Genomic DNA, 26,438 nt, shown 5'->3' on the forward strand with positions numbered 1-26,438 from the left:
GAATTTGGCGATTCGCGATTCGATATATACCGATATATCGCGATACCGTCTAGGTGACGATACATCGCGATATATCCCGATTATGTTTAAAAAACAATGTCTTTTACGCTTTTATTAAAACTTTATTTTTATTTTATTTTTTTGTACACTTTATTAGTCTTTTAGGAATCATTAGATTCCTCAGACAGATGAATAGAGTTCTATTGAACTCCATTTATCTGCGATCCATTGATAGAGCCTGGTCCAGCCAGGCTCTATCAATGACAGAGCCACGGAGAGCCTACACATCTCCATTTAGACGCCGCTGTCAGCTTTGACAGCGGCGATCTAAAGGGTTAATAGCCAGCTGCGGGGATCGCCGCATGCTGGCTATTAGCGGCGGCCCCCGGCTACTGAGAACAGCCGGGGGCTGCAGAGTATGGAGCGGGCACGAGTCCGGAGCCCGCTCCATACGTACTGCAGAGCACCGCATGCTGGATATTAGCGGCGGTGATGCATCAGCGGCCCCCGGATACTGAAATCAGCCGGGGGCCGCAGAGTATGGAGCGGGCACGAGTCGGAGCCCGCTCCATACATCCAGAGCGCCGCCGCCGTGTCAGATCCGGCTGACAAAATGTGGAACTTGTATCTCCTGATGCCCGGGACATGCTTTCTGTGCATCAGGAGATACAAATTCCACATCACTAAAGCGATTTTTCACTTGCCGATACTGAATCGATTCAGTATCGGCAAGTGAAAAATCGCGATAATCGCGGGAATCAATTTTTTCTTACATCCCTAATCCCTAGTAGTTATAACATGAAGGCTCTGCAAATCCACTTAAAACTGAACTGGTCCCTGAAAAACACAGATTTCGAAAATTTTGTGAAAAATTTGAAAATTTCTGCTTAACTTTGAAGCCCTCTGATGTCTTCCAAAAGAAAAAACATGTCAACTTTATGATGCAAACACAAACTAGACATATTCTTAGAAGGAGAGAGTTTCAAAGTTAAAAAAATTAAACATTTTCATAAAATTTGGGAATTTTTCACCAAGAAATGATGCAAGTATAGACGAAAATTTACCACTAACATAAAGTTGACTATGTCACGAAAAAACTCTCTTGGTATCAGAAAGGAAAGTAAAAGCATTCCAGAGTTATTCATGCTTAAAGTGACAGTGGTCAGATTGGCAAAAAATACTCTGGTCCTTAAAGGGGTTATCCAGGAAAAAAAACTTTTTTATATATCAACTGGCTCCAGAAAGTTAAACGGATTTGTAAATTATGTAGAAACAGAGAAAGAGGGCCCGGCACAGCTCTCATACGCCCAAATAATGACGATCACGGACCCACAGTCAATGGACCTATAGCTGGGTGCCCAATCCGAAGTGCAGGTAAATCTAACCAAAAAGAAATGATGATGGCACTCACCACGTACAGGTGGAAGCTGTGTTTATTCAGTAACCGGCAGGTTGCAGCATGGGGAGGAGGGATGGCAGGAGCGTATAAAAGCCTTTTCGTGCACCAGGCAAACTTCTTCAGACCACCTGGTGCACGAAAAGGCTTTTACATGCTCCTGGCGTCCCTCTTCCCAATGCTGCAACCTGCCGGTTACTGAATAAACACAGCTTCCACCTGTACGTGGGAGTGCCATCATCATTTCTTTTTGGTTAGATTTGTAAATTACTTTAAAAAAAATCTTAATCCTTTCAGTACTTATGGGGATTTGCTTCTAATCTGGCTGTTTCCCGAGACAGGTGTCATCAGAGAGGACTTAGACAGAAAAGAACAACCTTAACTTCAGAAGCTCATAAGTACTGAAAGGATTAAGATTTTTTAATAGAAGTAATTTACACATCTGTTTAACTTTCTGGAGTCAGTTGATCTATATAAAACAGTTTTTTTCATGGAATACCCCGATAAGGTGAAAATGGGCTTGGTCCTTAATGTGGACTAAAATACAAATAAACTACAATTGGAAGCAATCTAGGTCACGTGGGCCAAACCTTCTGATTAAATAGCTTAGAATAATTATAGATATAGGATTTTATTCCCCATAATTTAGAACACAAAGAATAACAAGTATATAAAAAAGTGAGGTCAACCACAGTACTATGTGATTCCAAAATGTTATTGACAGCAAGCCAAGGAGAAATCACATGGGGGCTGAGATCAATACCTCGTTTCAATGTTCCAGGCTCCGGCACATATGAAGAATATACCTCTACTGCTCCAAATAACAAATACTTATTATAGAGGCTGGAGATAAATGGTCGCCTCTAGGTAACAACCATGATTAGATGAGGGGAAAGGTGACCAAAATCTACTTCACAAATGCATTAAAGCAGCAATATTATTAGTGTTTATTTATGACCCTGTTATTAAGACAAGAGCCGCAGAAAGGGACGTGTCAGCAAGCAATATATTTCTTAGTACATAGCACATACACAAGCAGGGAAGAATAAGCAAGAAAACCACTCAGCCAGATGAAAATCCCAAGGAGGCGAACTATGATATGTGCTATATACTGAATATACACTATACTCACAGGGACATGGCTGCTTACGTGAGCACTACATCACTATAGGATATCAGATTGTCACAGACATGGGCTGATCATTTCTATGTAGTACAACAGTACATGAGCTGACGTTGGAAGGTTATTCATGCCACAAGGTTGACAACATTATCATGACATGGTCTGTGACATTGCCTGTCACCTTAAACCCCTTAAAGGAGTACTCTGGTGCAGAGTATTCCTGCTCTGTCCTGCCCGGGCTGCAAAAAAAATGAAAATGAACCATCTCTCACCTTCCTGGGTTCCCGCGGAGCGCCACTACAGCTGATCGGTCCTCCGGTCCATCCTCTTCATACTTACGGGTGTAACGAAGCGTCACATGGCGCTCAGCCTATCGCCGGCCGAGGCTGAACATCGGTTCATTTTTTTGCAGCCCGGGCAGGATGGAGCAGGAATACTCTGCACCAGAGTACTCCTTTAATGACCGGTGTCGTATATATATGGTGCAGCGAGCTCATATTTGTTCTTTCCGGGCTGCTATCAGGAGCCAGGACCCATGGATAATGCCGGACATCGGCAATCGGGCCAATGCTTGACATTAAAGGAGTACTACCGTGCTGACAACTTATCCCCTATCTAAAGGATAGGGGATAAGTTGCCTGATCACGCGGGGTCCCGCTGCTGGGGACCCCCGCAATCTCGCACGCAGCACCCCGCTTTCATCAGGCCCCGAAGCAAACATCGCTATGGGTCTGATGACTGCCGATCATGGAGCCGGAGTACTGTGACGTCACGGCTCCGCCCCATGTGACATCAGGCTCCGCCTCCTCAATGCAAGTCTATGGCAGCTGGCGAGACAGCTGTCTTGCCCCTGCCATAGACTTGCATTGAGGGGGCGGAGCTGTGACGTCACTTTCACCAGCCCAGTCATCAGATCCGGAGCGGATGTTCACTCCGGGGCCCGATGAGAGAGTGGTGCTGCGTGCGAGATCGCGGGGGTCCCCAGCGGCGGGACCCCGCACGATCAGGCAACTTAGCCCCTATCCTTTAGTTAGGGGATAAGTTGTCAGCACGGTAGTACTTTTTTAACCCTTTAGATGCCATGATAATAGTTGATTGCGGCATCTAAAATGCCAAAATCTACTGCTTGTAGCTCAGCGGAGCTGATCAGGACTATCGCAAGCCTCCACACCGTCCGATCTGTGCTCCTTTCAGCCATGGCTGGCTAGAGCAATGGAGCACCAATAACCCTTTGGCATAGCATTGCTCAGTGTATGCAATCTAAAGATTGCATTTTTAAACCCCTATGTAGTCTCTATACTCTTTGCATAGAGCGCATGCGCCGACTGAGCGCTTACATGACAAGCGACTCCGCAACTAGTGTTAGGCCACAGGCTGCCCGTTTTTTTTTTTTTAAAGAGAACCTGTCAGCAGAAACACAGGCCAGAAGCCACCCTGATGGCCCGGAGTAATGAGTCTCTTCCTATGTGTGCATAGGGAGAGGCCTGTCACTCAGGGCCCTTACAGTGAGGAGCAGCAGCAGGGTCTTCCTCCCATGACTACTTATCCCTTCTTGGCTGCATTTCAAATATATGATTTCTCTGAAATGCCTGAATGTGTCATAGTATGTTGGCATTGCGTGCCCTGTTATTTCATTATGCCCACAGTTCATTGATCCCAAGTGGTATCAGTCTGCCCTGCTGTTCTTGATTTATAAATATCTCCCTATACCCAAAGAGAGATCTCTCAAAAAAGGTTGGTGGGCCAGGGAGAAGCCACTGAGGACCTCCCTGATGACTCATGAACCAGGCAGCAAGTTCCCTTTAAAACTTCAAAAAATATGATGGTTTCATTTTAAAGCTCCAGAATGGTTAATGATGTCAGAGTTTGTGGTGTAGTAAATGATGACATAGGGGCTTTCAGAAGTGCATCCATATCAGAGCTTTTTGATGTGGAATCAGCATGATTCAACAAACAGTTGCAGGTTACGATTTTTCCTGTGACGTGGATTCCAAACCACATTGGAAAAAGCAGAATCAACCTGCTTTTCAAGCAAATTCTGAAGTGAAATATACACTAAACTGGTACTCTGCTGGAAAACATAATTTTCCCAGAAAGATGGAGCAGAGCATAGGTTGAAAATTGCAATTTTCGAAAGCTATCCTTCATCTATTCCTGGAAAATAAATTTAGGAAACATCCGTGCGTTCAAAATGTCCTCTTTACTCCCTATACCCATTCCTATAATGGTGTAACATGTGGGTGTTTCATTTTTGCATTTTCCTCTGAATGTATGTAACCCTCAGCTACTGATATGCCATAGGCCTCAAATGCTTACAGACCTCTATGACTTCTGAGCCTTGTTGTGCACCCGCCCAGCATGTTACCCCATTTGTGGATGTATTTCCATAGTCAGGGGAAAAAGCCCGCCAAAATTTGGAACCCCATTTCTCCCATTACCCCTTGCGAAAATTGTAAAAATTGGGTAATCCCAGCATTTTAATTTATGGCCAACTTTTCAAAAAAAACTGTGAGGTATAAGTACTCACTTTACCCCTTGTTACCTTCCTTGAGGGGTGTAGTTTCAAAACTGTGGTCACTTGCCAGGGTTTTTTTTTTGTTTTTTTTTAGATTTTATGTTAGAACCTCAACCATTGCAGTGCGAATCACCACTTTAGGCCTCAAATCTCATCAGTGCCGTCTCACTCCTAAGCCCTGTTTTGCACCCGCATAGTGCTTTACTGCCTTATATGAGGTATTTGCTTATTCTGGAGAACAATTGAGCTACAAATTTTGTGGAGCTTTTTTCACTTACTACTTGTGAAACAAAAACATTTTTCGTTAATACCAGCATTTCAGTGTTAAAAATCAATTCTTTCACTTTTACGGCCCACTGTCCAAAAAACATGGGAGGTGTAAGTACTCACTATAACCCTTGTTATGTTCCTTGAGGGGTGTAGTTTTTAATATGGTGTAACGTGTGGGGTTACTGGTGTTCTTGCACAATGGGGGCTTTGTAAATGCACATGGCCCTCGACTTCAATTCCAACAAACTTTTCACTCCAAAAGCCCAAGGGCACTCCTTCTGTTCTGAGACCTGTAGTGCGCCCGCAGAGCACTTTACGTCCACATATGGGGTGTTTTTTTAATTGGGAGAAATTGGGCTTCAAATTTTGGGTTCCATTTTCTCCTATTACACCATGTGAAAATGAAAAATTTGGAGTAACCCCAGCATTTTAGTTAGGGATGTCCCAAAACCATTTTTTCTAGACCGAGTACGAGTACCGATACTTTAATTCTAGTACTCGCCGATACCAAGTACGAGTACTTATATTTTAAAGGGAATCTGACAGCAGGGTGACGCGGTCTCTGGCGCTGATTACCGTATGATATGTTGTTTACAATGGAGGCAGCTGCTGTAGTATGAGCCAAAATTTCTCTCTTCTCTATTGGACAGAACAGGGAATTCGCATTGGCAGCGAAATCGATGACCAAATGGTGAGCAGCGGTAGAAACCAGGTCACCTGCACTTTCTACCTATAAATTCAAGTTGGTGCAGGTGACTCTGCCGTAAGATTGTCTTTAATAGTAGGTAGTATCCCCTTGCAGACACATTAGCAGCAGCCCCCTGGCAGTCATTAGTAGCAGCCTGCTCTGTAGACAGCTGCCCCCCTTTAGACAGCAGCAGCCCCCCCCCCCTTTAGACAGCAGCAGCCCCACCCCCTTTAGAAAGCATCAGGCCCCCCCCCTTTAGAAAGCATCAGGGCCCCCACATTTAGACAGCAGCAGGGCCCCCACATTTAGACAGCAGCAGGGCCCCCCCCATTAAGATAGCAGCAGGGCCCCCCCCCCATTTAGACATTAGTAGCAGCCCCCTCCTTGCAGGCAGCTCACCTCCTCGGGTCGGGTGCTGCCGCTCTGCTGCCCCGTTCTCCCGACCTCCGGTCCACATCGTGTCGTCCTATGGAGTAGCATGTGACATACACATCACTCTGCTTCCTGCGTAGCGTTACACTGGGTGCAGCGGAGGAGGCGGAGTGACGTGTGTGTCACATGCTCCTCCATGGAACACTATGATGCGGACTGGAGGATGGAAGAACGGGGCAGCAGAGCGGCACCAGGTATCGGGCATGGTATCGGGGACATTAAACGAGTCCCGGATACCATGCAAATGGCTAGTATCGGCCCCGATAGCGATACCAGTATCGTATCGGGACATCCCTAATTTTAGTGTTAAAAATCAAATTTTCCGTTTTCACATCCAACTTCAATGCAAAGTCGTCAAACACCTGTAAGGTGTTAAGGCTCACTATACCCCTTGAGGGGTGTAGTTTCCCAAACAGTGTGCCATGTGTTTTATTTTTTTGCTGTTCTGGAACCATGGGGGCTTTCTAAATGCAACATGCCACCCAAAAACCATTTCAGTAAAATTCTCTTTCAAAAAGCCCCATTTTGCTCCTTCTCTTCTGAGCATTGTAGTGCTATACCCCTTGTTACGTACTTTGAGGGGTGTATTTTCCCAAATAGTGTACGATGGGTTTTTTTTTTTGCTGTTCTGGCACCATGAGGGTTTCCTAAATGCAACATGGCCCCCAAAAACCATGACAGCAAAATTCCCTCTCCAAAATCCTACAGTTGCTCTTTCCCTCGAGCCATGTTGTGAGCCCGCAGAGTACTTTATATGCTACTCAGCTAGTTTATGCACTAGTCTAATAAGGTTTTATTTACTTATAGCATCTACAAGCACTATTAATCAAAGTAATCCAATATGTATAATGTACTATTACATATATTGATCCCATAGACTTTTTACGCTATTATTAGGGCTTTTCTTGATCACTCAGCAATGTCTAAAGTCATCCTGTTTACATACAGCATCTACAAGCAATATTAATTGAAGTAGTTCAGTAAGCTTTAATGCACTACTGTATCCATTAGTCAGAGTAAACCAGTGCGACCAACGCTCTATTGCTGTAAAACCCAATCCTTGGCTCTCCAGCTCTTGGAAAGCTACAACTCTCAGCATGCCCTGACAGGCTATGCTGGGAGCTGTAATTTTATAACAACTGGAGTGCCACAGATCGGGGATAACTGCTCTATTATATAGCAACATTACATATGTGGTGTCCCAGTACCGAAGTGCGTCCTGTCATGTGCCTGCACTAGGCCCTGCTGCTCAGGTGATGTTTTGATATTCATTGTAGTCTTTGTCAGTTAATTTATATTGTTTTGCACTGTATCTTTAAGAAATTTCCAGGATATCTGTTAGGAAGCATGATGCAGAGTACCCATCTGAATGCTCAATGGGAGGCCCCCTAACTAGGCCATATATAGTATGTGGGGGGGGGGGGGGGGGGGCAAGGCTCAGGGTGAGCTATATTGTGATGAAGAGACAGCAGGACTGTGAGGTGATTCAAGGGAAGCCTGAACAAAATCTTCAAGCAAGCGACTGCGCCATTCTGCAAGTGTTCCCCATCCAGGAAGAGCATACCCTGGCGGTGTAGCGTTAACCGGACACTATCAGAACCCTAGTCAGCGTGGGAGGCCTCAGAATTAAGTATACAGTCCCATGCCAGCAACAAGTAAAGCCAAGTGGGTGTACAATACTACAAGTCACAGCAAGTCCACAGAGCTCCCAAGGGTTATACATATACATATAACATCTACTCCTGACTCAGAAAGACAGTTATCCGTAACCTGGCATTGGTGTATTTAATATCATGCCTGTAGCCCCGGAGAAGCAGTTTTATCCTTGGACCATGTAGGCTAACTGTGCCCTGGCGTCACAAAAATATTCAAACACCCTGCACAGAGTACCCCCTAATTGGGCAACATCCATTCATCTCATCGCACAGCAAAGCTCATTATTGTGATGTGTACACTGAAGGGGTATAATAATTCTTAAAGGGGTACTCCACTTGGCAGCATTCAGAACATTTAGTTCCAAACGCTGTGCATGCTGCCATCATACCCCCTCCCATAGACTTGCATTGAGGAGGCGTGGTGTGACGTCTCAGGGGGAGGGGGGGGGGCGTGGCAACTAAATGTTCCAAACGCTGCCCTTTGGAGTACCCCTAAAAAAACATTTTTCTTTTTCAAATCAACTGGTGGCAGAAACTTAAACAGATTTGTAATTTACTTCAATTTAACCTGTTAAGTACGCAGGGCATACCTGTACGCTATAACGCGGTCTCACAGCTGAGAGGACTGGGAAAGGTCCCTACCTGCCTCCATCTCCGTGCGACCGGCGATCTGCTGCTCCATGCCTGCTCAGCAGGCTGGAGCAGCAGAGCGCCAATAACACCGATCAATGCTATGCTATGGCATAGCATTGAAAAGTGTATGCAATCAGAAGATTGCATGTAATAGTCCACTATGGGGACTAAAAAATGGTGTAAAAATAGGTTAAAAAATAAATAAAAAAAAAAAAAATTATAAATGTGATTTGACCCCTTCCCCAATAAGTTTGAATCACCCCCCCTTTTCCCAGTAAAAAATAAATAAATAAATATATATATATATATATATACACATATATATATACATAAATAAACAAACATGTTTTATTGCCGTATGCGTAAATGTCTGAATTATAAAAATATAATGTTAATTAAACCGCATGGTCAATGGCTTATTCGTAAAAAATTCCCAAATTGCATATTTTTGGTCCTTTTGTATACCCTTAAAAAAAATTTTAAAAAGCGATCAAAAAGTCCCATTAAAATGGTACCAATAAAAACTAAGGACCATGGCGCAAAAATGAGCCCTGTATGCGGAAAAATAAAAAAGTTACAGGGGTCAGAAGATGACAATTTTACACATACTAATATTGGTGCATGTAAATATATATATATATATATATATATATATATATATATATATACACACACACACATATATATATATATATATTTTTTTTAGGTAGTATAATAAAATTAAACATACATAAATTAGGTATCCTTGTAACCATATGGACCTACAGAATAAATATAAGGTGACAATTTTACCGAAAAGTGCACTGCATTTTGTTTTCCAATTTTGTCCTCCTACAAAAATTTTTTTGGCTTTTGCCATAGATTTTGTTGTAAAATGACGGATGTCATTACAAAGTAAAATTGGTAGCACATAAAACAGGCCCTCATATAGGTCTGTAGGTGGAAAACTGAAAGAGTTATGATTTTTAGAAGTTATGGGGGGAAAAAACGAAAGTGCAAAAAACTGAAAAATCCTGAGTCCTTAAGAGGTTAAAAATCTTAATCTTTCCAGTACTTATCTGCTGCTGTATAGTACAAAGGAAATTCTTTTCTTTTTTAATTATATATCTGTCTGACCACAGTACTCTCTGCTGACACGTCGGTCCATGTTATGAACTGTCCAGAGCAGGAAAAAATCCCCATAGCAAACCTATCCTGCTCTGGACAGTTCCTGACACATACAGAGGTGTCAGCAGAGAGCACTGTGGTCAGACAGAAAATAAATTCAAAAAGAAAATAATTTCCTCTGTAGTATACAAGAGCTGATAATTACTGGAAAGATTGAGATTTTTAAAATCAGAGTAATTTACAAATCTGTTTAACTTTCTGGCACCAGTTGATTTAAAGGGAACCAATCAGCAGATTTTAACACATAGAAATGTCCATAAAGAATATAAGAATGCACTCACCACACTGGTCGTGAAATGGAATCTTTATTGCATCCAAAGATATCACGATGCATAGCTATTCAAGCTTAAACAGCGGGATCTCGGGTGCTCGTGCGGGGGAGGGTAACAGACAACGCGTTATATGTGTTAAAATCCTTATCCTCACCATCCCCGGGGGATGTTTGTGCCACAAGGGATGGTGAAGATATTAAAGGAGTACTCCAGAATAGGAAAATTGTCCTCCATACTGCCAGCAATAAAAAAATAAAGAGATACATACCTTCCTTCGCTCCCCCGGTGCCTCTGGTAACCCACTCCGGTCTCCGACGAGATCCTCTTCCTGGTTGCCGGTGGTTGTCGAGTTATACTGCACTCAATCACTGGCTGCAGCAAAGTCTCGACTCAGCCGGGGATAGGCTGAGCGGCATTGTGACGTTTTCCTCCCCGGCACCTGCTGCCGGGGCCAAAAACGTCACACTGACGCTCAGCTTATTGCCGGCCGAGTAAGGACTTCACTGTGGCCGGTGATTGGCTCAGTGCAGTATGACTCGACGACCACCGGCAACCAGGAAGAGGATCTCGTCGGAGACCGGAGTGGGTTACCAGAGGCACCGGGGGAGCGAAGGAAGGTATGTATCTCTTTATTTTTTTATTGCTGGCAGTATGGAGGACAATTTTCCTATTCTGGAGTACTCCTTTAAGTTATAAATTCCCCAACCGGCAAGTAGTCCCCTGGGCGAGGACTTACACTCACCAGCTCCGTTCGCTCACGTCATCGCTCTGCTCTGTCTGCTTAGGGAGCAGAGCGATGACGCAAGCCGCCAGCAGGAGTCCAAAGTTTGTGCAAAAGATTTTTTAAACACATAAAACATAGAAAACGTCATTTTTTTTTCAAACAAAGTATATTAGAACGATTTTTTATTTACCATAAGGAGTGCAATAGCAAAAAATAGTTTTAATGACAGTGCCCATTTAAGGAATCTGTCAGCTCTATTTGTTAAGGTATAAAAAGCAAACTGTACCTTTCCAAGAGCTGATGGTGGTTGCCAAACTTAAAAAATCACCTTATTATTTCTTAGCCAAGTGTCAAGGGGCCACTATTTGGCACACCTATTGGCTTGCCATAATTTCTAAGCCCCTCCTAGATTGATTTACAGGGCTCTGTACATCAGTAAGGAGAGGTAGTGAGGTGTGGGCGATTTCAAGTTTGACAACCACCAATCAGCTCCAGAAAAAGAACAGTTTGTTTTTTTATTGCCTAACAGCTCTCCAATGGGGTTTCCTTTTAAATTAAGAGTATTGGGGAGATTTCCCAAAACCTGTGCAGAGGAAAAGTTGACCCGTTGCCCATAGCAATCAGATTGCTTCTTTCATTTTTCAGAGGCCTTTTTAAAAATAAAAGAATCAATCTCATTGGTTCCTTTGGAAAGGTTTTGATGAAACTCCCCCATAGGTGTATTTAAAGGGGTACTCCGGTGGAAAACAATTTGAAATCAAATGGTGACAGAAAGTTAAACAGATTTCATTTTACATTTATTTTCTGTCTTTCCACAGTGCTCTCTGATGACACCTCTGTTTATGTCAGGAACTGTCCAGAGCAGGATAGGATTTCTATGGGGATTTTCTCCTCCTCTGGAAAGTTTCTGACATGGACAGAGGTGTCAGCAGAGAGCACTATGGACAGACAAAAGAGATTCAAAAAGAAAATAACTTTCTCTGTAGTAAACAGCAGCTGATAAGTACTGGAAGGATTAAGATTTTTTAATAGAAGTAATTTACATATCTGTTTAACTTTCTGACATCAGTTGATCTAAAATAAATTGTTTTTCACTGGAGTACCCCTTTAAGAAGAAAATTGTGGAATCAACTTGTAATTTCAGGGCGCACTCATGTAAGGTACAGGCACTTGGAATATTCTGTAGTGTTAAAGCTAAAGCTGCGGCCGGCGGCCGTGATATAGGCAGTGGCAGGCACACTAGCATACGCTTGGTACAGGCAGGGGCAGATACCCTAGCGCATGCTCAGTACAGGCAGGGGTGGGCACACTCATGTACACATGGTACTGGCAGTGGCGGGCCCACTAGTGTACGCTTAGTAAAGGCAGAGGCGGACACACTTATGTACGCTTGGTACAGGCAGGGGCGGGCACCCTAGTGCACGCTCAGTACAGGCAGAGGCAGGCACACATGTACACTTGGTACTGGCAGTAGCGGGCCCACTAGTGTATGCTTGGTACAGGCAGGGGGGGACACACTCATGTACACTTGGTACAGGCAGGGGCGGGCACCCTAGTGCACGCTCAGTACAGGCAGAGGCAGGCACACATGTACACTTGGTACTGGCAGTAGCGGGCCCACTAGTGTATGCTTGGTACAGGCAGGGGGGGACACACTTATGTACGCTTGGTACAGGCAGGGGCGGGCACCCTAGTGCACGCTCAGTACAGGCAGAGGCAGGCACACATGTATACTTGGTACTGGCAGGTACATTAGTGGACGCTCGGTACAGGCAGGGGAGGGTACACCTGTGTATGCTATGTGCAGGCAGGGGTGGGCACACTCGTGTACGCTTGGGGGGCAAGAACACTCCTGTACGCTTGATACAGACGGGGGCGAGCACACACACGTCATTTCAGTACATGTAATGAATAATATAAGTATGCCCCAGCAGAGACAGTTCCAGAACAGCAGCAGCAGTTAACAACAATGTGCTATGCACTGTGTCTGCACTAGAGCATCTATGTATTTGTCGTGCAGTGACACATTTAACAATGCTATTACAAATATCAGTCCTCAGTTCAAAACATAATTGTTATAAAAAAAACTAAAATAAAAAACAGCATAGTTAATAGGGATTATTCAAGAAAAAAAGCAAAGCTAATTTCTTTCAAAAACAGCACCACACATCCTCAGGTTGTGTATGGTAATACAGCTAGGTTCCATTGAAGTGCATGGAGCCAAGTTGTCATACCACAAACAACCTGTAGACAGATGTGATGCGGTTTTTGGAAGAAAACTGCTTTGTTTTTCTATTTCTGGATAACCCCTTTAAACCAGTTTAAACATATCCTTTTACTGAAGTAAAGAAATTGTGAAAAAAGGTTGGCATTTCCTTAAACGTTACTTTTACCAATCACCCCCCACCGAGAACCAAGTTAATAAATAGGTTAAATAATGTTGCATCCAATCTGTAATTTTCATCTTTTTACTTGCATTCCCCCACTGTAGGCCTGTGAACGGGGCCTACTGATGCATAGAAAGGACTACTTAGACTCCTAGGTTTATGTGCTTAAAGGGGTTCTCCGGTGCTTAGACATCTTATCCCCTATCCAAAGGATAGGGGATAAGATGCCTGATCGCGGGAGTCCCGCTGCTGGGGCACCCCGTTTGTAATCAGTCCCCGAAGCGTGTTCGCTCCGGGTCTGATTACTGTCGATCACAGGGCTGGCGGCGCGTGACATCACACAGCTATTACGCCCCCTCCCGTAGGCTTGCATTGAGGGGCGGAGGCGTGACGTCACACGCCGTCGGCCCTGTGGTCGCCGCTCATCAGACCCGGAGCGAACACGCACCAAGGACTGATTAAAAACGGGGTGCCGCGTGCAGGATCACGGGGGTCCCCAGCGGCGGGACTCCCACGATCAAGCATCTTATCCCCTATCCTTTGGATAGGGGATAAAATGTATAAGCACCGGAGAACCCCTTTAAAGGAAAGCTGGCAGCTTGCTCCCCCGTTCTGCCGATATCTTCGTTTTTCCCTATTCTATTGAAGTGCTAACTGGCACAGGAGGCGCTAACTGGCACACTGACGTCACGGCCGCCGGCCGCAGCTTTAGCTTTAACACTACAGAATATTCCAAGTGCAAAAATTCCGTAGTGTGAAACCGGCCTAAGGGTTTGCCAACACCATAGGGAGATTCTGGCCTTCTGCTCCACTGTTTACACGCCAAAATTTCCGTGCCAGATGTTTCTCTTCACCTCTGGACAGTTCCTGACACGGACAGAGGTTGCAGCAGAGAGCACTGTGGGCAGACTGGAAAGAACTACACAACTTCCTCTGTAGTATATAGCAGATGATAAGTACTGGAAGGCTAAAGATTTTTAAGTAATTTACAAAACTGTATAATTTTCTGGCACCAGTTGATTTGAAAAAAAAATTTTGTCCACCGGAGTATCACTTCAAGGGTCTATTCACACGTACAGTATTCTGCGCAGATTTGATGCGCAGGATTTCAAGCTGTGTTCAGTCATTCAGTTTACATTGAAATCTGCAGCAGAAAATCCTGCGCGTCAAATCTGCACAGAATAATGTACGTGTGAATAGACCCTAAAGCATCCCTTTACTTGTTGATGCAGACAAAAATTACTGTTTGGTGGTGTAACTTTATTTTATTCACATGTACAGTATTCTGTGCAGATTACTTATTTTAGTTTCTTTTTTAAGTCTACGGAACTGTGTGAGAACTCATTTTCTGTGTTGTGATCTGTATTGTTTATTGGTACCATTTTGTTTAGATGTGACTTTCACTTATTTATTTTCCTCATATATGGTGTGACAAACAAAATACTCTAGAGTTTGAGTATTTCCTTTATGCAATTCACTGTGCATAATCATATTATATTTTAATAGCTCAGACAATTACATATGCAGCAACACTAAATACCTAATAAAGGCCTCCATTTGCCATACTAACTGATCATCACCCTGTGACCAAATTGCTGGAGGGTAGCGATTAGTCACCGGGAGCCCATGGCACATACGATTTGGACCTTTAATGCTAAGGTGGCAGCATTTAAGAAGTTATATGACTGCTAGCTTTGTGATCAGAGCTTGGTTCCCTGATATTTTAACTATACGTCATGTGTCATCCAGAGGTCAAACTGCTGAGCAAATAATATAGAGCAGTGGTCTCCAACCTGCAGACCTCCAGATGTTGCAAAACTACAACTCCCAGGTATGCTGGGAGTTGTAGTTTTGCAACATCTGCAGGTCCGCAGGTTGGAGACCACTGATATAGAGAGATACAGTGGCATAGCCTGGGTTGTCAGCACCCGGGGAAAGGCAAGTAATTTGCGCCCCCATAAACCATGGATTTTAGCACTCGAGTCTCTTCCACTAGATTAGTTAAAGAATCCCTTAACCCCTAAGCACATGTATTGTTTGTTATGAAAATACTGATGTAATCAAAGTAAAATGCATCTAAATACAAGTTTATTTTCAAACACTTTATTGAGTGCGAACATGAATTACACAATCTCCACATTTTCAGCAGGTCTATGAATACAAATCTACAAATGTAGTAACCTAGCATGGGCCATGCTATTATATGTCGTCTCACAACCATCATAAACGACAAAAAATATCAAGAACAAAAACTAAACATCAAAATGGAACCATACCCTGGAGATGATCCAAGGCACATGACTTTGGGCATTATAAGTAAGCGGCAAATGTCAGGGGGGCATTATATGGGCCCCTGTCATGTGCCCACACATATATTGCCCCCTGACATGTGCCCCTCACATATAATGCCCCCTGAGGCAGGACGGGGGGCATTATATGTGAAGGGCACGTCAGAGGGGGCATTATATGTGAGGGGCACAGGACATGGGGTATTATATATAAGGGGCACATGACAGGGGGGGGGGTCCTGTCATGTGCCCCCACATATAATGCCCCCCTGACATGCGCCCCTTACTCATCATTTGCCCCTCTCACTTATAATTTGCTCCCCCCCTCCCCTCTCTCACGCCCGTCACCTTTCTCCCATGCTGCGGCTGCTCCATTCCTGCAGTCAGTGAGAGCCGCGGGGACGTGATCTCCGGCGCGATGATGTGATGTCATTGCGCCGGCTTGCCGTGATTGGCTCTCACTGACTGCAGGAATTGAGCAGCCGCGGCGGGTGACAGCAAGGTGACGGGCATGAGAAAGGGGTGGTGGAGCGGGACAGCCGACAGCTTCCGCTCCACCATGCGATAGTTCAGGAAGAGGGGCAACAATCTCAGGGGGGGGGGGGGGGGGGGTTGCGGCTACAATTGCCCCATTGCTCCCCAGGGGGGAATCAGTCACTGCCTCTACAGTGGGCGGCGACCCGGATCGGATTCGCACAGAGAGTGAGTGAGCCAGACAGGGGCAGAGAGCTGCGAGTGCACGCCCCCCCTACTCTATGCCTCTGGAGAGATATGAAATCGATTAGCAGATAATAGGAGACTTATAAGCAGAAGATAATAAATAACCGTGGTCTACAAACGGAGGACCTCCAGCTGTTGCAAAACTACAACTCCCAGCATGCCTGGACAACCATAAAGTGAATGAATCCTTCCCTTTCTATTACAATACCAGCTGCTCTATATACATGTTTGTGCTGGGATAGCGCCCCCATGAGAGAAGACATGGTAAGCAGCTCTGTGGCTCTGCTCCTATCCTCAGCCATTGCACACACCTTGTCTTCCTTCTCCCTGTCAGTCGTTGCACTGCGCTTCATCCTCCACTTATCTTCAAACAAGCCTCCACCTTCTGCTCACAGGGCATTGTGGGTAATATGCTAAATAAGTACAGTAAGCAAAAAGGTCGGTTAGAATCACATAGCAGAAAAAGAGCAGCATAAACGGAGTAACAGACAATGAGACCCCTCTCTAAATTAGCAAGTTGCTATCCAGCTAGAGATTATATAAACACTAGCAGAGCCTCAGACCACATGTTACGCAACACTACTCCACTTCCTGTCAATGGAACACACAGCCATACTGCTTCCTGTCAATGGAATGCACAGCCATAATGCTTCCTGTATAATACTTCCTGTCCATGGAGTACACTGCCATACTACTTCCTGTTAGGTCATCTGTTCTAGGGGAGGGGCACCAACGGCATGTGAAAGCTGTGTCGGCTTGTTGCTAGGCGACCAGCTATGCCAAACATGCAGCCATCTAACAATACCTCTTATCAGTGTTCCAGTGTGCTTCCAACTGTTGTAAAAACTCCCAGCATACTCAGACTGCCGGGCATGCTGGGAGTAGTAGTTTTGCAATAGCTGGAAGCACACTAGTTGTGGAATACTGCCTTTCTATTAGCAGCAGAGTTAATAGGGAGTGAGGAGAAGAGGAAGCCATGTTCCCAACTCCTAGTCAAACATAGAAGGGGTTAAAGGGGTACTCCACTGGAAAAAAAATTTCTTTAAATCAACTGGTGCCAGAAAGTTAAACAAATTTGTAAATTACTTCTGTTAAAAAAAAAATCAGAATCCTTCCGGTAATTATGACCTGCTATTTGCTCCACAGGAAGTTATTTTCTTTTTGGACTTCCTTTCAATCTGACCACCGTGCTCTCTGCTGACATCTCTGTCCATTTTAGGAACTGTCCAGAGCAGCATATGTTTGCTATGGGGATTTTCTCCTACTCTGGATAGTTCAAAATGGACAGAGGTGTCAGCAGAGAGCACTGTGGTCAGACAGAAAGGAAATTAAAAAAGAAAAGAACTTCCTCTGTAGTATACAGCAGATGATAAGTACTGGAAAGATTAAGATTTTTAAATAGAAGTAATTTACAAATCTGTTTAACTTTCTGGCACCAGTTGATTTAAAGGGGTACTCCGGTGGTCAGACATCTTATCCCTTATCCAAAGGATAGGGGATAAGATGCCTGATCGCGGGAGTCCCGCCGCTGGGGACCCCTGTGATCTTGCACGCGGCACCCCGTTTGTAATCAGTCCCCATAGTGTGTTCGCTCCGGGTCTGATAACCGCGACCACACGGCCGGTGGCGTGTGACGTCACGCCTCCGCCCCCATGTGACGTCACGCTCCGCCTCTCAATGAAAGCCTAAGGGAGGGGGCGTGATAGCTGATAGCTGAGGGGTCCCCAGCGGCAGGACTCCCGCGATCAGGCATCTTATCCCCTATCCTTTGGATAGGGGATAAGATGTCTAAGCACCTGAGTACCCCTTTAAAGAAAAATGTTTTCCAGCAGAATACCCCTTTAATTAGATACATTATGGGAGGGAATTCATCAAGAGTGGTGCACATCTTTTTATCCCATTAATTTATGTGGTGGAAACTGTGTACCTGCACCAAATTTTTTACATGGCATGGCATGTGATTAATATGGTGTTTATCACATTTCTTTAGTACTCCACTTTTGGATGGTGTTTCCTCTGCCACTTTTTGTGCGACTTTTCAACCCGTACGACAAAATGTGTGACATGTTTGATAATGCTGTCCACAACCAGTTTTGTAAGCCAAACCAGGGCTGGTGTAGATTTACGCCTCAGCGCATTTGTGCCAAACTGAAAAGTCCCACATCATAAATTCCTGATCACTTCTAGTGTTGCTCGCGAATATTCGCAATACGAATTTTATTCGCGAATATCGCATATTCGCGAATATAGCACTATATATTCGTAATTACGAATATTTGTTTTTTTTTCACAGTACACATCACAGTGATCATCCCTCTCTGCTTCCAGCTTGTGTGGTGTAAAGAAGGCTCTAATACTACTGTGTGAGACTGCCGTGCGAATTTTCGCATATGCGGAAATTAGCATATGCTAATTTTTGCATGTGCTAATTTTTGCATATGCTAATTTTGCATATGCGAAAATAAAACGCAAATATTACGAATATGAAAATTTAGCGAATATATGACAAATATTCGTCCATATATTCGGGAAATATCGCGAATTCGAATATGGCCAATGCCGCTCAACACTAATCACTTCATGATATCAACTGAATGTAATCTACATGGCTCTCCAGCCGTAGCAAAACTACAACTCCCATCATGCCCAAACCCAGACAGATTGGAGTTGTAGTTTTGCAACAGACGGAGAGCCACTTGAACTGGGGCTTCCACATTAACATAACAGGTCATTCATAATATTCATTGTAAGTCCAAGGAGCTGATTTATAAGTTATCTTGCATATGTAGTAAGGAAAATATTGGGAGGACAATGCGTGACTTTAGACACACTATCGGGAATGTAAGCGATGTTGCTATAATACTGATAAACCATTGGACAGACATGTAGATTGTGAACATAACAGTGATCCAGCTTGTCTCAAGCTTATAGGTATGGAGCTGGTCAGACCCATATGAGGAGACAGACAAAGATACAGGCCCAGATTTATCAAAGAATGTCTCCGGTAGAGCTATTTTCCCACATTTATTTAGGTGGTGGGTTTGACTAACATGCATCTTATTTATGAAGAAGGTGGAGCAGGATGATGAATTTTGCGCAGCTCTGCTGTGGTGGGAAAAGCTCTACCACATACACTTTTTCTAGACGCTTGCATTTTTACTTGCATTTTAGACGCTACAATTAAATTTGATTGTGGTGTCTAAGGGGTTAAAGCCGGGCATCACCGTGATCGGTGATGTCTGGCATTAGAGATGGTTCCTGTTGGCTCATAGCCGCCAGGACCACCCAGCTATGACCTGCACTCAGCTCCTGAGCGTGTGTCATGGAAGGGGAGTGGGACGCTGTCGTCCACAAGGGGTTAAAGGTTGAATTGCGGAAGGTAGAAGTGATTCTCACACCTACTGGTAGGTGGTGTAGCTTTGCGCCTAAAAAGTACCTTTGCACACAAAATAGCGACTTTGGCAAAAGTCGCAAATGATAAATACGTGACCATTGCATGGGCAAAAAGAGTTCTACAGTTAGGCAAAAAGAGTGAAACTGTCTCTATCAAAAGAAGCATAAAAGTCGCTAAATATGCTGCTTGCGCCTGAACTGCGCCAAAACATAGACAAAAAAATGCTCTAAAAGCAATGATAAATCTCCCCCACAGAATAGATATTCCGCATGCATACAGTTTCCCATAGGGGTATAAATGAGCCTCTGATCACGTTTCCTGTCATGCGCCTATGTCATGGTTTACTCGCCATCGGCTTGTCTTGTATATCCTATATGTATTGCAGTGTTTCCCAACCAGGGGGCCTCCAGCTGTTGCAAAACTACAACTCCCAGCATGCCCGCACAGCCAAAGGCTGTGTGGGCATGCTGGGAGTTGTAGTTTTGCAACAGCTGGAGGCACCCTGGTTGGGAAACACTGTATCTTGGACATAATAGAGCCCTCTCTGGATATAACATATATAATTAACCCCCTCTATGTGTGACTATAACTTGGGGACATGGATACCTCCCCATCCACCCCCGCTCTTAATTGTAGTTTAATGATAATCTATTTTTAATCACCTCGCCCCTCTGGTGAGACTAGCTATATGGGCACGTTAGCCTGATCCAGCTCCACTCTGCCATTAACCCCTCTGGTGATGCAAAAAATTGCTAGATAATTGTTTGGCATAGCTGGTTGCCTAGCAACAAACAGACATAGCTATTAGAAGTGATATCTGGAGCACGTGACCTGACAGGAAGCAGTATGGTTGTGTGTTCCATAGACAGGAAGCAGTATGGCCATGCGTTCCATAGTCGTGAAGTAATGTACAGGAAGCAGTATGGCTTTGCATTCCATTGACAGGAAGCAGTATTGTTGTGCGTTCCATTGACAGGAAGTGAGGCGGAGCATCGCATATCATGTTGTCTGGGACTCTGCTAGTGTTTCTAAGTAGTCCATGGACCTGATTTGGAACTAGCTGGATAGCCGTACACTAACTTATTAAGAGGTATCACTGTCTGTTACTCCCATTTATGCTGCTCGTTTTGGTGGGAGATTTATCATAACTTTGTGCAGAGAAGCAGTGTAACAGTTGCCCATGGCAACCAATCAGATTGCTTCTTTCAGTTTTACTTATTTTTTTTTTTAATGAAAAATGCAAACTGATTGGTTGCTAAGGACAACTGTTCCACTGTTCTGCTGCACAAGTTTTGATAAAGCTCCTCTTGTCTATTACTTTTTGCTGGCTGTTTGTTTCCTATTTTGAATATTATATACATCAACTCTGGAGGTTAGTGCAAGGCAGGGGTCCCCCTTTTTAGTGTCCTGATTGTTCCCTAAGCGAGGAGGGCTAGTTCTAGCTGTGCTTAGATTACACTGCTACCTGAGTGAGGAAGTGCTAGTGCTGGCTATATGTGAGGGTGAGCACAGGGCAGGCAGGGCCAGTGCCACTTGTAGGTGAGGTAGGCACCGGCCTACAGCGCCCACTGGATGAGGGCACCTCCTCATTCAACTTCCTTCAGCAGTGTGTCAGACTTCCATTAGCGTTATCAGAGCTACAGTTTAGTCCTGGCAGCCCCATCCAGGGGTATTCTGGGGGCCTCCACCAGAAAACCATAATCGTGTATTTTATTAGGATGCATTCATACCACGTTTTTGCAATACAGTTCCCATATACCTTTTCTATGTGGAAACCATATACACTGACTCTCCAATGAAAACCGTATGCCAAAACATGCATCAGGTTGTGTCCGTTTTTTTTCCCTTACAGTTTTGTCCGTTTTTTTCGCGTACCCAAAACGTAGTCTACCACAGTTTTTGGTCCAGGTGAAAAACTGTATTAAACCGTATACGTTTTTTTAAACATGGGAGTCAATGGGAACCGTACAGAACTGTGTGTGCGTACAGTTCCATCCGGTTTTCACCATACGGGTTTTGACTTTGCACAGTTTTTTTTCTTGGAATTTCAATCAAAACAAGTGAAACTTTATTCATAATGGAGTGAAAAGTTAAAAATGTATGTTTTTTTCTTAAAAAATGGATGCAACCGGACATCATTTTTTAAACCGTATACGGGTTGAAATTTGTACACACGTTTCGATACAATTTAGTCCGGTTTTGAGGAATCAGTTTTTTTATCAAAAACCTGATAAGTGAACTGTATTGCAAAAACGTGGTGTGAATGCAGCCTTACATGTTGTAGTTTTCCCATGATTTTCCGTACATTGTGGCCAAAAATGATGCCGTTTTGCAGCTATTTTTGAAAAATATGGCAAAATTACTGCACACATATTGCTATCTGTGACATTGCTAAAATTAGAAGAGTGTAACATACTGTATGTTAGAGTGTAATGTGTATGCAGCAGGGGTGAACTGACAACTCATGGGGTCCACCATGCGCCCATCCCGTATGTAAGCTACATATAAAGGCCGCGCCCACATACAATAAATAAACATTGTAATACATGAAGAAAATATAGAAAAATGATTTGTAAAATTGAAAAGAAACACCACAATTTTGCAACTTTTGGGGAAGTTTGTTTCTACACAGTAAATTCCATGGTACATTAAATGACACCTTATCTTTATTCTGTTGGTCAATACGATTACAATGATACCCAATTTATGTAGGTTTTGTTTTATTTTACTACTTAACATAAAGTTTATATATTATTATTATTATTATTATTTTTATTTTTTTACATGCATACAATTTTCCTATTCTGACATCTATAACATTTTTATTTTTCCATATACAGAGATGTATGAGGCTTATGATTTGTTCCGTGATCTGCTTTTTTTTATTAGTACTATTTTGTTTAGATGGGACTTTTTGATGGCTTTTTATAAATTTTTTATGGTATATGGAGTAACCAAAATGGCGTTCTTATCCGAGCTCCTCTCTGGTGGGTCACTGAAGTCTTGCTGCTTTTAAGCAGATGTGCCTGCGTGAGGTACTCACATCTCTTACCCAGCAACTGTGCAACTTTAAGGGCACGGAGGCTTGGCAAGTGAATGTAATGTATGTACACAGGGACTTGACCAGCAGAATAGTGAGTACAGCTCTGGAGTATAATAAAGGATATAACTCAGGATCAGTACAGGATAAATAATGTAATGTATGTACACAGTGCCCCACCAGCAGAATAGTGAGTGCAGCTCTGGGGTATAATACAGGATATAACTCAGGATAATGTAATGTATGACTCCACCAGCAGAATAGTGAGTGCAGCTCTGGGGTATAATACAAGATATAACTCAGGATAATGTAATGTATGACTCCACCAGCAGAATAGTGAGTGCAGCTCTGGGGTATAATACAGGATATAACTCAGGATAATGTAATGTATGACTCCACCAGCAGAATAGGATGTAACTTAGGAGTTACATCAGGCATACTTCAGAGCTGCACTCACTGTTCTGCTGGTGGGGTCACTGTGTTCAATTACATTAATTATCCTGTAAAGTGGTTTAGTTTGTAGTGTATATACTGTATACAGCTGTATTCCCCAACCAGGGTGCCTCCAGCTGTTTAAAAGCTACAACTCCCAGCATGTCTGGAAAGCCTTTGGCTGTCCTGGCATTCTAGGAGTTGTAGTTTTGCAACAGCTGGAGGCACCCTAGTTGGAAAACACTGTTGTATACAGGGACTCCACACCAGCAGACTGCAGCCCTGGGAGTATTCTACAGGAAGAACTCACAAAGCTTGCTATTCTATCATCGCTGCTTTGCTCAACAGGACCTTCAGCTCTACCCCCACAGGTCACATGATTGTGACTTCACCACTGGTCCTTAAAGGAGTAGTCCAGTGGGGACTCAGTGGTGAACAACTTATCCCCTATCTTAAGGATAGGGGATAAGTTGCAGTTCGCGGGGGGTCCGACTGCTGGGGCCCCCTGCGATCTCCTGTACGGAGCTCTGACACCACGCGGAAAGGGGGCGTGTCGACCCCCGCACAAAGCGGCGTCCGACACGCCCCCTCAATACAACTCTATGGCAGAGCCGAAGCGCTGCCTTCGGCAATCTCCGGCTCTGCCATAGAGATGTATTGAGGGGGCGTGTCTGCCGCCGCTTCGTGCGGGGGTCGACACCCGCTATCTGGCCGGAGAGCCGGGGCCCTGTACAGAGAGATTGCAGGGGGCCCCAGCAGTCGGACCCCCGTGATCTCAAACTTATCCCCTATCCTTAGGATAGGGGATAAGTTTTTCACCACTGGACTACCCCTTTAACCTCCAGCTTATGCAGCAGGTTCACAGCAGGTCCTTGTCGGGCAGTCACTGTGGTTGTGTTGTGTGTGGAAATCACTGCTTCTCAGTGACTGCCCGACCAGGACTTGCATGATGCATGGGGGAGACACGTGTCTCGGGAAACGCCCAGTTTAGAAGCAAATTCCCATAGCAAACCTCTTCTAAACTGGGCGTTTCCGGAGACAGGTGTCATCAGAGATTACTTAGACAGAAAAGAACAACCTTAACTTCAGAAGCTCATAAGTACTGAAAGGATTAAGATTTTTTAATAGAAGTAATTTAAAAATCTGTTTATCTTTCTGGAGCCAGTTGATATATATAAAAACGTTTTTGCCTGGAATACCCCTTTAAGGTGAAAAAGGGCTCAGTCCTTAAGGGGTTAAAGAGGTCTGTGAAAAATGAAAAAAGATATCTAATTGGTTGCCATGGGCAACTGCACAACTCTTGATCTTCACAGGTTCTGATAAATCTCCACATAGAGGTATGCCACTTTCGTAATGACTTGTACACTAAAAAGATAATATTATTTATGCTGCACAATAAACACAATAAAAAAGCCCAAGAGTCGCTAATGTTGGTCTAAAACTTGTAATAAAAAATTGTATCAATAAAAATGACAGATCATATTGCAAAAAATAAGCCCTCACACAATGCGGCCGGACAAAAAAATAAAAAATTGCAACATAAAAATTGAAAGGAATGTGTTGTGAAAATAAAAAAAACATAAAAAGTTATACAATTTGGGTATGGCCGAAATTGTACCGATTTTTATCGCACAGTGAACACCATAAAACATTTTTTCAAAAAATGCCAGAAATTTTGCAAGTTTTAACAATATTTTGGACTTTTTCTCCCAAAAAAATTCAACAGGTATCAACAAAAATTTACCACTAATATGAAGTACCATTTGTCATAGAAAAACTGTCTCATAATTGCTTCAGTCACTTACAAATAACATGAGAACAAGCTATCTGCAGTAGACTTGTGATGCCTGCTCAGTGATCCTGCTCAGTGATGAGCTGTGGAGGCAGGAAAGAGGCCATTGTATCTGTAGCCCAGTCTTTCCCAACCAATGTGCCACCTGCTGTTGCAAAACTACAACTCCCAGCATGTCCGGACAGCCGTTGGCTGTCCGAGCATGCTGGGAGTTGTAGTTTTGCAACAGCTGGAGGCCCATTGGTTGGGAAACACTGCTGTAGCCACAGCCCTACCTCCTGTACTATCTGCGGCGTTTATAGTAACCGTACATGGTAACAGAGAGGAGCATAGGAAGAGAATGCGGCTGTAGCTTCTGGAGATCAGTTTGGCCATAAGCAGGTAGAATTGTCTAGTACAACGTATGACAGACTCTTAAGAAGCATTTGGGGCAAAAGTTCAATAAAAGTTGAGGCAGATTTTATACATGTGTGGCGGCCCAGTACGAGAGGTGTTAAGCCATACCCTTGCTGCCCTGTCAGGCAGCCTCCTACAGTGTTCCCCCCTCCCTCCCCCAATGAGTGTCGGCCCCTTCCAGCGCCGAGCATGCATGAGTCTCGGCCCCTGCCAGTGCTGAGTGTGCATGTGTGTTGGCCTCTGCCAGTGCGGAGTGTGCATGTGTGTTGGCCCCTGCCAGTGCTGAGTGTGCATGTGTCTTGGCCCCTGCCAGTGCTGAGTGTGCATGTGTGTTGGCCCCTGCCAGTGCTGAGTGTGCATGTGTGTTGGCCCCTGCCAGTGCTGAGTGTGCATGTGTGTTGGCCCCTGCCAGTGCTGAGTGTGCATGTGTGTTGGCCCCTGCCAGTGCTGAGTGTGCATGTGTGTTGGCCCCTGCCAGTGTGCATGTGTGTTGGCCCCTGCCAGTGTGCATGTGTGTTGGCCCCTGCCAGTGCTGAGTGTGCATGTGTGTTGGCCCCTGCCAGTGTGCATGTGTGTTGGCCCCTGCCAGTGCTGAGTGTGCATGTGTGTTGGCCCCTTCCAGTGCTGAGTGTGCATGTGTGTTGGCCCCTGCCAGTGCTGAGTGTGCATGTGTGTTGGCCCCTGCCAGTGCTGAGTGTGCATGTGTGTTGGCCCCTGCCAGTGCTGAGTGTGCATGTGTGTTGGCCCCTGCCAGTGCTGAGTGTGCATGTGTGTTGGCCCCTGCCAGTGCTGAGTGTGCATGTGTGTTGGCCCCCGCCAGTGCTGAGTGTGCATGTGTGTTGGCCCCCGCCAGTGCTGAGTGTGCATGTGTGTTGGCCCCTGCCAGAGTGCATGTGTGTTGGCCCCTGCCAGTGTGCATGTGTGTTGGCCCCTGCCAATGCTAAGTGTGCATGTGTGTTGGCCCCTGCCAGTGCTGAGTGTGCATGTGTGTTGGCCCCTGCCAGTGCTGAGTGTGCATGTGTGTTGGCCCCTGCCAGTGCTGAGTGTGCATGTGTGTTGGCCCCTGCCAGTGCTGAGTGTGCATGTGTGTTGGCTCCTGCCAGTGCTGAGTGTG

At 44.5% G+C, this 26,438-nt stretch overlaps 2 protein-coding genes across 8 annotated transcripts in view; one reads left to right on the plus strand and one right to left on the minus strand.

Moving 5' to 3' along the window:
- FTO (FTO alpha-ketoglutarate dependent dioxygenase) overlaps positions 1-20,472 on the minus strand; it is a 358,438-nt gene extending 337,966 nt beyond the window's left edge. For all 6 annotated transcript variants that reach the window (XM_056526317.1, XM_056526319.1, XM_056526318.1 and 3 more), the window contains exons 1-2: positions 20,327-20,472; positions 16,582-16,683 (exon numbers count right to left, since the gene is read on the minus strand). In XM_056526317.1, the coding sequence (XP_056382292.1) occupies positions 16,582-16,623 (42 nt within the window). In that variant the 5' untranslated portion in view covers positions 16,624-16,683; positions 20,327-20,472. The remainder of the gene's footprint in view (positions 1-16,581; positions 16,684-20,326) is intronic.
- Positions 20,473-20,614: 142 nt separating this feature from the next.
- RPGRIP1L (RPGRIP1 like) overlaps positions 20,615-26,438 on the plus strand; it is a 165,136-nt gene continuing 159,312 nt past the window's right edge. For both annotated transcript variants that reach the window (XM_056526324.1, XM_056526323.1), the window contains exon 1: positions 20,615-20,754. The gene's annotated coding sequence lies outside the window, so the exon portion shown is untranslated. The remainder of the gene's footprint in view (positions 20,755-26,438) is intronic.

The sequence above is a fragment of the Hyla sarda genome, chromosome 6 (assembly GCF_029499605.1).
Source record: "Hyla sarda isolate aHylSar1 chromosome 6, aHylSar1.hap1, whole genome shotgun sequence".
Taxonomy (NCBI): domain Eukaryota; kingdom Metazoa; phylum Chordata; class Amphibia; order Anura; family Hylidae; genus Hyla; species Hyla sarda.